The sequence below is a fragment of the Euprymna scolopes genome, chromosome 40, assembly GCF_053919585.1.
Source record: "Euprymna scolopes isolate OS-2025 chromosome 40, ASM5391958v1, whole genome shotgun sequence".
Classification (NCBI taxonomy): domain Eukaryota; kingdom Metazoa; phylum Mollusca; class Cephalopoda; order Sepiida; family Sepiolidae; genus Euprymna; species Euprymna scolopes.
In genome coordinates this window covers 15127004-15139808 of record NC_136521.1, presented here as the reverse complement: position 1 = coordinate 15139808, position 12805 = coordinate 15127004, and the positions used below count along the sequence as shown (strand labels likewise).

The 12805-nt window shown below is 36.5% G+C and overlaps 1 protein-coding gene across 1 annotated transcript in view; it reads left to right on the top strand.

The window, feature by feature from the left end:
* Positions 1-345: 345 nt before the first annotated feature.
* The window catches only part of LOC145265724 (S-crystallin SL20-1-like), a 21484-nt gene continuing 9024 nt past the window's right edge, over positions 346-12805 (top strand). Inside the window, exons 1-3 of the mRNA XM_080121779.1 lie at positions 346-542; positions 2257-2352; positions 10655-10770. Of these exons, the coding sequence (XP_079977905.1) occupies positions 410-542; positions 2257-2352; positions 10655-10770 (345 nt within the window). The 5' untranslated portion in view covers positions 346-409. The remainder of the gene's footprint in view (positions 543-2256; positions 2353-10654; positions 10771-12805) is intronic.

The following is a 12805-nucleotide window of genomic DNA, read 5'->3' as shown; positions in this document are numbered from 1 at the left end:
GTGTCTGTGTGTCTGTGTGTGTGTTCACCTGAAAAACGACCTGTTTTGATCACTCATTATCTTAATAGCAACAGAACAATAATTGTTTACATTGTGAAACCAAAAATCCACAAAGCACCGCCAAGAAGTGCAAAGAAAGAAAGGCGTATAATAATTTCTGGTGAATGATCACAAAAAAAAACGGTAGATTTTTTCATTCAAGACCTGGACATGTACCAGATAGTCAGTAAGTTTGCATTATATTCGTTGGTCGTCGCAGACAAAACAATTAACGTGAGTCACCACCTGTGCATATATATATATCAAGCCAGTCGACGCCGTTCTATGCACCATTGTCAGCGCAAATCTTGAGATTGCCACTTTGTTAGCAGATTTGCTCACTTATATTTCGTACCCCCGGAAAACCACTATGCCTAAATACACTTTGTATTACTTCAATGGCCGCGGACGTGCCGAGATCTGTCGTATGATGTTCGCTGTTGCCGGCGTCCAATACACCGACAAAAGGTTCGAATTCAACGAATGGGACAAATACAGGAAAGGTTAGTATATAATTTGTACATATCAATCTCGGTTCTTTTTGTACAAATTCAGGCTTCTCAGCTCATCTGATTCGTCAGCAAAGTGTTTTTTTTTTTAGGGCGACAATCCCGACAGGTAGCTCCCTGGTCCGAGGCACAATTCATCGTTCACTACATATCTCATTTTCGTTTGGTGTTTTTTAATTCTTTATTCTTAGCCTTGTGGACTAAAATAAAAAATACAGAAAAGTTTAGTATATCTTCCTTATTTTTTATAGTATTCTATTATCCTTAAACAAGGCACATTGAAATTGAAATCTATGGGGCTATTCTTATTATAGGGGTCTTCCTAAGTAGGGAGTTGTACAGCAAGATCTTTTTTCACATAATATTTCACTTTCTGCGTGTTAGTACAGGTGGGGAAACAGGGAGCAAAGTAGGAATTCCAAAGGCAAGCGGTAAAAAATATAATAAACTATTAATATTAGAATTGAATGTTTTCAGTATCTGGGGGCCTTTACTCTGTACAACTTCAATGTCCGTGGCCTTCATAAGGTGTTCGCTGTTGTCGGCGTCAAATATATGGAGAAGAGGTTCGAATTTAATGAATGGGGCAATCATAGAAAAAGTTAGTTAATCAATTTTGTATATATTATCGATCTCGTTTCTAATTGTAAAAATCAGCCTTCGTATTATTTGGATTCTTCGGACTACAGTACTCATCTTTAGTATCATTTTCATAACGTTTCGGTGTAACCTCCGACCTTCTTCAAGAGTATCTTGTCAGCACTCGGGAATGTTTCTAGCGAACTCGGTATTTAGGACGGGATTTCGAACGGAACCTCTTATTTACTTCGGGGGTATAATATGCTCTCGTTCTGTCAGCCATGACTGAACACTCTTCAGTGTGGGTGATAAAAAAATACAGTTGTGAATTACTTAGGACCTCTATCTAGTCTTGGCTGACGGAACGAGAGCATGCTATCCCCGGGAAATAAATAGTTCCGTTCGAAATTCCGCCCAAATTCCTGACTTCAATAGAAAGATTCCTGAGTTCAAAAAAATACACCTGAAGAAGATCAGAGGTTACATCGACCGATACGTTGTGAAAATGACATTTAAGATAAGAGCAGTAATCTGACAAAATTAAATAATACGAATTACCAATCCTTATCTCAAAAGTTCAGAAACGTAACAGGATCTTTCTTTGCTGTTCGACTCGTTAGCCAAGTGGTCAAAGCGATAATTTGGAAAATACGGGTTGGGGTTTATTTAAGTGGATATTTTAAACAGTATCAATTTGAGGATATTTTAAAGAGTATCAATTTGAGGATATTTTAAACAGTATCAATTTGAGGATATTTTAAAGAGTATCAATTTGAGGATATCCATTGAAGAATATAATCTTGAGTCAATCATTTGGAGGAAATCGATTAGAATATATGATTATGAGAATATAATTTAAAGGCAATCAAGAAATCTTCAGATATCGAACATTTTCTACTTTTTTGATAGCCATTTTAAATTTCTTTGCGTTATCGGAACAGAACTTTACCAATTCTTTCTCGCTCGTAACAAACATTGATCTTCTATTATTATTTACTCACTGGTAGTAGTTACACGGGCTATGATTAAAGTTATTGTTATTATTATTATTATCATCATCATCATCATTATCATTATTATTATTGTATTTTATTTTATTTATTTATTTATTTATTTACATTTTTTGCAGATATGCCAAGTGAGAGCGTTCCTGTTTTGGACATCGATGGTAATCACAAGATGCCGGAAACTATGGCCATTTGCCGATATTTGGCTCGCGAATTTGGTAAGGTTCTTAAAATATTTTTATCTGAAAATTGATTACATGCAAACAATTTGGAAAAATAATTTCATATCATTTTTTTTAAATATGGAAGGACGGAAATCGCATCGTATTTATTATTCATCGTAATAAAAATATAGTGCAGCATCTCACTTCTGACGCAGTCCTTCATATGTACAACATCCAAATACGTCCTAAGATGGAAACTTGTTGCTGCATTTAGGGAAGTGTCAATAAGAGTACAGTTTTCTGTCTTGATAGAGTACAAAACTGCCTATGAAATGGGCAATATCCCATATATTCTCATTACTACCTTATTAATCTCTGAAATTAAGTACCTGCAGAATTCTATCTATATAAAAGCCAAGTACGTCCAAGGATGGAGTACTGCTGCCACATCTGGGCAGGAGCTGCTAAAAATAGCCTATCCTGCATTGACAGAGTACAAAATAGACTTCGTAGTTAAGTGGGGGATGCCCTTTTCTCTTCCCTGAAACCTCTCTCCCACAGAAGAGACGTTGCGAGCCTGTCTTTGTTTTATCATTATTTACATGACAGGTGCTTGTCTGTGCTCCAATCTCTGCCCCCCTCGCAAATCTTTCACGAAAAAAAACCCGTCTAGCTGAAACCACTGTCAATAATTTTCCCCACTCTTTATCTGTGCCTAAATCAAAACGTAGATTCCATGAACAAAGCTTCTTTCTTAGAAGTGCACGCTGTGGAACTCTCTGCCGTTTGCCTGTTTCCCACCTGACTACAACTTGGATTTCTTCAAGTCCAACATAAACAAGTTCCTGACAAACCTCCCCCTTAAGTAAGACACTTTATCAAATCTCCATTACTAACGATTACTACGATATTATCCGATTGATTACAGTACACGCAATAATCCTTATCCCCGAGTGGCCTCCGGGCCTTGATAAGAGCTGACTACAATGTAAAAATTAATTCTCGGCGTATTCTTCAATATTCATGAGTAGTTTTTTTGTTTTGTCTCTGACAACCTGGGCGATTAATTACAGGGATCCGTTTCTCATTTACAGTGATGTAGAGATTTTAGTAGTAGTGAAATGTCAGTAGGAAAAATAGTTTGTTTTGTTTTAATCTGAATAATTAATGTACAGGATGAGTTATGGGAAACGGATATTATTAGAACGCTTCTTGCTCTCCTAATGGCATAGTTTAGTAAATGCTTTTTTATAGTTTAGTAAATGTTTTTTATAGTTTTTTTTTATAATTTTTTTGTTGAAAATTCGTAGAATTTTGTTTTCCTTAAAAACATCCGTTTCCTGTGACTCATTATGTATGATAAATACCTATTGTGAAATGATATTTTTTTTTATTATTATTTAAAGCGGGTTTTGACATTTAGTCATCGTTATCCAATCATTTTCTTTCTAAAAATCTTATTGCGAGGAGTTCACAGACGGTATATATTTGACACAACATACTTTGTTGCAATTTAAGAGAAATAAAAAAAAAAATCAACTAAAGAACCGGTTAGAAGCGCTGATATATTAGTACTTGTGCTAGCTTTCGCAAGACCTAATATCCTACCATTTCTGTCTAATATTTGATCGGATAATCTTTTATTTATAATCAAAATTACATATTCGCTCTTTTAGTTTTAACAGACAGTTTTCGATTGACAATTCTTCTGATACAAAATCCCTCACAGCATATGTCATCTTTTTTTTTTTTTTTTTACACAGTGATCACCACTTATCAAGGCCCGGAAGCCACTCAGGGATAAGGGTTATTGCAAGTACATTAGGTTAGTGAGGAGATTTGCTGAAGTGTTTACTTAAGGGGGCGGTTCATTAGGAATTTGTTAACATTGGACTTGAAGCCATCCAAGTTGTAGTCCGGAGGGAAGCAGGCAGACGGAACAGAGTTCCACAGGCGCGCAGTTCTAAGAAAGAAGCTTTGTTCATGGAATCCGCGTTTTGATTTAGGCACAGATATAGAGTGGGGGAAATTTTTCACGGTGGATTCAGCTAGACGGGTGTTTTTCGTGAAAGATTTGCGAGGGGGGACCAGGGATTGGAGTTCAGACGAGCACCTGCCATGAAAATAACGATAAAACAAGGATAGGCTCGCAACGTCTCTTCTGTGGGAGAGGGGTTGCAGGGTAGAGAAAAGGGCATCCCCCACTAAACCACGAAGTTTATTTTGTACTCTGTCAAGGCATGATAGGCTGTTTTTGGCAGCTCCTGCCCAGATATGGCAACAGTATTCCATCCTTGGCCGTACTTGGCTTTTATATAGATAGAGAATTGCATCAGTAGTGAGATATCTTCTGGAGCGGTAGAAGGATCCCACCATCTTTCCAGCGACCTTGGCAACAGACTTGATGTACGTGTTCCATTTCAGATCAGGAGTAAAGGTCAAACCCAGAAGCTTGTCAAAACACGGGGCCTCACCCAGACGAGAGCCATCCATCACAATTGATGCCAGATGGGAATCAGAGCGTTGATGATGTAAGGATAGGAGTTTGGTTTTGGATGCATTAAAGGTAACTAGACACATCTTCCCCCACTGAACCACGCGCTCGAGATCAGAGGAGAGAGAATCAGAGAGAACTTTGTCATTTACAGCCTTTGATGTGTTGCCGTAGATGGTCGTGTCATCAGCATAGATGTCAACGAATGATTTAAGTATGTGTTTAGGGAGGTCATTGATGTAGATCAGGAAGAGAGTTTGGCCCAGGATTGACCCCTGAGGGACTCCAGCATTTATATTGCAGGCCTCCGATTTTTGACCATCTACCACTACTCTTATGAGCCTATCGGAGAGAAATTATTCTGTCGCTCGTTTCACTTTGTCTGGGCCAATCTTATTTTTAAATGATTGATGTTCAAATATATACAAATCTTCAAGGCGATTTATGTATCTTTTAACATGTAGTGGACAGAGTGGACAATGTGTCTGATCCAATACATTTGTCATAGACTATATGGTACTAGTTTTTCTTGCTTTATCTTTATTTTCATAGAAAGTACTCGAATAGGCTTAAATCTATGTTTTTTAATTAATTCTGAAAGTAGGACGCCATGATATAACCGAAGAGATTTCCATGGCAGGTGCTCGTCTGAGCTCTAATCCCTCGTGCCCCTCCCAAATCTTTCACGAGAAACATCCGTCTGGATTAAACTACTGTCAATAATTTTCCCCACTCTTTATCTGTGCCTAAATTCAAACGTAGATTCCATGAGCAAAGCTTCGTTCTTAGAACTGCACGCCAATGGAACTCTCTGCCGCTTGCCTGTTTCCCACCTGACTACAACTTGGACGTCTTCAAGTCAAACATAAACAAACTCCTGACAAACCGCCCCCTTAAGTAAGACGCTCTATCAAAACCCCCAATACTAATGATTACTACAATACTATCTCATTGATTACTGTACACGCAACAACCCTTATCCCTGAGTGGCCTTCGGGCCTTGATAAGTTGTGACATCTATATAAAAAAAACTCTCTTCTTTTCAACTTAGTTGTTGGAGAGGAACTCGTTACGTCACATTCGCCAAGGCCAGCCTCCAACAACATCATCATACCACATGATATGCAAATATCCGAAAAAAGTAATCGTTTCAAATCTGTACTTTTATATAAAAGGAATTTTGTTTTTGTATCAGTTAGTTCCTATGGACTCCAAAACGGTTGGGTTTAGTTTTATGAAATTTCACATGGGCATGGCAGTGTTCTTAGATAGGTTTTGTCTCGAAATGTCTTTGATAAGCATCGATAATCGATAATCGAAATAATCAGATGAAAGAACACGCGATTTGGATCAAAATTAACGCCGTACACAACCTAATATTACAAATGTATTTGAGAAGTTTTATTACCACGAAAGCCGAAAGGCCCGATATATAAAATCAACCAGAAGTTCTTGGCTATCATAGGGGCGCATTATAAATGGATCTATCTTTTTAGAACACAATTGTACCATGATACTTGACTTTTTTTTATTTAAAACTGCTATTCAAGCCATTATATAACAAAATTATAAAATCCACAGCAGGTTCTCTACAGTGCAATGTAGACAACAATATATTATGAACTAATTCACTGCGGGGAGGAATGTGAAGCTTCCTCTCGGTGCATCGCGATAGACTGACAACTATAGCAGGGAATCGATCCATTTGTTTAAAAAATATGCGATTTCCCTGATATCGATGACAATATGGGAGTGTGAAACAGTCGTTGACCATCATTCAATCCCGGGCAACGTCGGATCTTCTTGCTAGCATACTACTACTACTACTACTACTAATAATAATAATAATAATAATAATAATAATAATAATATTAATAATAATAATACCACGAATAAATCTATTAAGAATTCCTCATTCTATCAGTCATTACCAACAAATGTAAGTTTAAGCACATATAACGGATGACCAAAGACTGCCTGTTATATACGCTGAGCTGATCATTGTTGCTGGCTTGGTGGCTATAGACTCCTAAAGCAATGGTTCTATAGTTAACTCGTTTCTGGCACAATATATATATATATATATATATATATATATATATATATATGTGTATGTATATATATATATATATAACTATTTCATTTATTCACATAAATTTAATATACGAAAGTATAGATTTATGCGTAAACTTTAAGTATTTACTTAAAAAGTGCTCAGTGCGTAGGTAGAGCTAGTTAGTAATTTATAAAATATATATGGCGATTAAGCTACACTGAATATTCTGCGTTTCATCCAACTATAGGATTCGTCAGGCTTATGCGCATAAGCCTGACGAATCCTATAGTTGGATGAAACGCAGAATATTCAGTGTAGCTTAATCGCCATATATATTTTATAAATTACTATATATATATATATATATATATATATATATATATATATATATATACATATATATATAGTAATTTATAAAATATATATGGCGATTAAGCTACACTGAATATTCTGCGTTTCATCCACCTATAGGATTCGTCATTGACGAATCCTATAGTTGGATGAAACGCAGAATATTCAGTGTAGCTTAATCGCCATATATATTTTATAAATTACTATATATATATGTATATATATATATATATATATATATATATATATATATATATATATATATATATATATATCAGTACAAACCAAAAAAATCAAATTCGATATTTCTTTACAAGAAAGTGATCACTTATCAAGGCCTAAAATCCACTCAAGCATAAGAGTGTATGCGTGCAAAGTGATCGACCAGACAGCTACGTAATCGTCGATAATAGAGGGAATTAAGTAGAATTTGATTATTTTAGAAGACTGCTTAACAAGAAATTGTTTACATTGGACTTGAAAACGGCATTGTAGTAGTCAGCTGGAAAGCAAATACACAGAATGGAATTCCACAGGTGAGAAGTTCTACAAAAGAAACTTTGTCTTGGAATTCGTGTTAGTGGGGGGAATTGTTGACAGTTGCTGTAGCTAGACGAGTGTTTGCTGTGAATGTTTTGCAGAGGGTGCATAGAACTAGTGTCAAGAAGAGTGTAGCGTACTGTACTGTTCTTGCTGACAATTGGGAGTCTCTAGTGTAAGCAACGAAAGGCGCAGATTTACAAGGATACTGGACGTGTTGAATCCAAATCACTTCCTTACATCATTCGTAGACATTTATCCTGACGACACTACAATGCATGGTAGCACATCAAAGACTCTAAACGACCAAGTTCTCTCTTATTCTCTCTCCTCTGATCTTGAGCATGTGGTACAATGGGGAAAAAGGTGACTGGTTACTTTTAATGCATCTAAAACCAAGCTTTTATCTCAACAACATCCACGCTCTAATGCCAATCTGGCATCGGTTGAAATGAATGGCTCTCGTTTTGAGGAGGCTTCATGTTTTGACAAGCTTCTGGGCTTGACCTTTACTCCTGACCTGAAATGGAACACGTATACCAAATAAATTGCCAAGGCCACGCTAAAAATGGTGGGACCCTTCTACCGTTCCGGTAGATATCTCACTCCTGATGCAATTCTCTACCTATATAAAAGCCAGGTGCGGCCAAGGATGGAGTAATGTTGCCACATCTGGGCAGAAGCTGCTAGAAACAGCTTATCATGCCTTGACAGAGTTCAAAATAGACTTCGTAGCTTAGTGGGGGATACCCTTTTCTCTTCCCTGCAACCTCTTTCCCACAGAAGAGACGTTGCGAGCTTTATCTTTATTTTCATGGCAAGTGTTCAGCTGAGCTTCAATCTATGGCCCCACTCGTCAAACTTTCATGAAAAACACTCGTCTAGTCAAAACCATTATGAATAATTTTCTACACTCTTTATCTGTGCTTAAACGTAAATGCAGATTCCACGAACAAGGCTTCTTTCTTAGAACTTCACGCCTGTGGAACTCTCTTCCGATTGCCTGCTTTCCAGCTGACTAAAATCTGACTGTATTCAAGTCCAACGTAAACAAGTTCTTGATGAACCGTCCCCACAAGTAATCCAATTTACAAAATTCCCACTAATTATGTTTACTACGCTATAATCACATTGACTAATGTATACCCATTATCCCTTATTCTCGAGTGACCTCCGTGTCTTAATAAGTGGTGATTCCTGTATAAAAAACGTCTAGTTAAAAACATAAAAAAGACAGCTGATAGTATATTTTCCATTATTACCCGACCGTGAACACATAACATGTTCACTTCATGTTCTGATCTTACTAAACAATGCTTTTGTTCAATTGTTTCGCAACCATCAAGCTTTTACGAAAAATCAATATGAAAACGTTCAAGATTAAATTCATCTGTAATTATTATTTTTTTATGCTCAAACATTTCTATTACATCTGATTTTCTCACCTCAGCAGACAATCTAATCTTTTGCATCGGCCATTTGAACATTTCTTAATTAGTGGAGTTGCATTACTTTCATTTTCTATCGATATTGCTTATATATTGCTTCTAAGGAAAGAAAATATAGAGATGTCCATAGTTGACTACATCTGCGGTTGCCTTTACAAGATCCTGCAGGATTATAATAAACGTGATTTGGTAACATGGTTTTTATTGGCCAATTTTAAATAAACAAGTGAACCGACAATAATATGTTGTTGTTACTTAGCTGTTTGCAGATGTCACTCCGTATATGCCTTAAACCTGTTACATACAGAAGAAGAGGATTTGAGTTGGACACTTTACTTGAGGGATACTGGTACCCTGGTGATGACGTGTCCATTTTACTAATGAAGAGAAGAAGTTTACGACGATGAGAGAGAGATATTACAAGTGTTAAGAGACGAGAGAACGGGACCCAAGATCCCTTAAACCGTTTGTCTAGTGGTTAGGACATTTGTTGTGTATTTATGTGTTTGAATTATAGAAGTTCATACCTGGTTCCGCTGCTCTGGGAGAGTCTTCATCTGGGTGGAGCTCTCTTGCTGTTTTCGCCGGAATACACAAGATGAAGACAGATGTTGGGTTTTCAACCTTTTATTCTCCCAGGCATGATCTGCAGATGTCGCCATCGATGGTCTCCACTGTGGGTACCTACCACGTCCCACGTCTGGGGCGCGCATCTCCCCCCCCTTACTTAGGAGAGAACCATTTTAGACTTCTGCTCGGCTCGGCTTTTTCTGAGAGACTCAACGTTTCAGCAACCTTGTCACGTAGCATCACATGACATCCGGTTAAATGAAACGTCACTTCCTGCAACGTGGATTAACTACAAAAATATCTCTCTGACCTCCTCCCACCCTCTCCCTCTTTCTCTCTCGATCTACTATCTAATAGAGACACAGAGAGAGAAGATAGAGAGAGTATGAAAGAGCCAGAGAGAGAGAGAGAGAGAGAGAGGAGAGATGCTCTTTAACAAACCCTCCATTGGTCCGTGTACACTACACCTTCAAGACCTTTGCTTTTAGTGGTCTTATCCTTAAAAGAATTCGAACAACGTGTCATGACGTCACAACTACTCGCTCATGACGTCATAGTTACGTAGAATTTACTTCCTCCCTGCTGTTTCGCTTTATTTTAATGGTGATGGTCTCTTTTTATTTCGAAGTTTTTTAAAAGAATCTTTTTTTATATAAATGTTGTGTCAAATTAATCGCTAATAAGATGCCTTTTTTACGAAAATAAAATTAGGGAGATATTCAAAGTTGACTACATTTGTTTTTATGCCTCTTTCATTGTGCTTTTATGTTCCCACGTTTTTATCACATTTGAACTTCTAACCTTGCCAGGCAATGTTTTGACGCAGTTATTTCCAACCGCAAACTTTAGAAGGACTGTGTTGGTTTCATTTTGTAACGATCTTGCTTATATATGTAGGCTTCTACGGAAAGAAAAATATGGAGATGTTCAAGGTTGACTACATCTGTGATTGCCTCTACGAGATCCTGCACGATTACATGCGGTACTACCATGAGAAGAACGGACGCTTCAGGGTGAGTCAATTTAACATTTCAGACTTACATATTTTATTCGCTTATGTCTGTAGTACTTCTTGATTTGTAAGCCATTTTAGTTTTTAAAAAGAAGAAAAATGTCTTTTTTTCCAAACCTTACCAAACAAAATGGCAGTATCAGTCCATTAAAACGTTCAATTGTAAAAGCTTGCAGATGAAGACGAAGAACAGTTTCCGAATAAGTCTGCAGACGAATAGCAGCATTCCTTCCACGAATTCTTAAGAGATTCTCTATATTTTATGGAGTGATTCCGGTTTCTGACGTGTTAATAGCAGAGCTTAGTTCCATCAGCTTGTGCAGTTCTTATCACTTCTACTTATGAATATCACATTCATATTTTTGTAAATATACACTAACACTTATATAAAAGATTATTGCAAAGTATTAATATTATGAAACAACTTCAACCGAGTATTTCTTTAATAGTTAATCTTTATTGTATTTACTGCGAGTAATCATTTTCTGCGGACCTAATATCAATATCTCAATCTCCAGAAATAACCACACGAGACAGAAATAAACAGAAATACTTGATAAATATCGACGTAAAAAGCACCAGAATATTGTCACCAGTGTTCTGTCGGTGGGGCATTAGAATACGCCGACTGTCCCCCTGCAGAGGGTAAAAGTCCCTCAATGGGGATCCTGGATATGACCTTAAACTATATCCAGTGGTGAGGCCCCAGCTTGTGGGCTTTAGGGAGTGTGGAGCCACCCTTTAATTACCATTGCTCCCAGGTCCACTCTGACCCGGTGTGGTGGTACCTGTTAGGGTCCCAACCATGGGTTAAATAGAAACCAACGTGAAAACAACAAATAGATTCTATTAAAAAAAAAATTCTTCAAAATCTTTGGATTCGGCATTAAATAACCCGGAAAGGGTTGATATGCCGTAAAACAAAAACAACCAACCAACCAACCAACCAACCAGTGTTCCGCTATTTTATATGGTACTATTGATGTAATATTTATTGAAATAAAAAAAAGCAATAGCATAAAATAAAACGTAATATTGGAAATCTTGTATAAAAAGTAACTTAATTAAATAAAATATTCCAAAATTATAACTATTCAGTCTTCAAAAATATTTGTATGGGTTAGGGCTTGAAATAAAAAAATAGAAACCTTTGTAAAATGACTGATATCTCCGAAATATTGCAAAATCCCAGCTTCTCATATATGACTCCATTGATGAAGGGGAACCTGGGAACAAGTAGGATTTAATTATATAAAAAGTAATTGCTTTATTGTTCAATATTCAATATTCTTGATCAAACCCGCATATATATATATATATATATATATATATATATATATATATATGGGGGGGTCGTGGGCCTGTGGCCGCCATGATACGGGTCTGGAATTGGGAACATGCACTTTCCACATGGTGCGAGGTCATGGTGATGATGCTGTCGAAATAAATAATAAAAATAAACTTAAATATTAAGAGTAAGTAATTATATGTTTGACATAGCAGTTGCGTCAGTTTAAATATATAATGTTTTCAGATTAGAGCGGGGCATTAGCATGGTTAAATTTTAGCAGTTATAATCATCCTTTTATCTGCTTTCGAATGTAGATTAATTTCTCATATTGATTGGTGATGTAATGTTACAGCTAATGATAGGAATGGATAAAGACATGTCAAAATAATTCAATTTTTTAAATAGGTCAGTTATATAACTTGCATAATGCTTTAGAAATAGAATTTCAAATTTAAGGGACTAACTTTAGAGAACAATAAATTATCTCATTTGTTTCGTTGTTTTAATAGAGCGAATTAATTTAGCGTACTATTAACTTTTTTCTTTTCAATATCCGTTTTATTCCAAGGGAAAAATCTGCTCAACACTTATTTTCCGATGAACACATATGTGTCTGATGACTTGTTTAGTGGACTTCCACTATTCAACAAAACACGTGTAAGAGGTACTGCATAGTTATATGAATAAAATAGTGGTAGTGTGAAATAAATTTATCTTTTGGTTTTGAAATACTTGAAACTATATA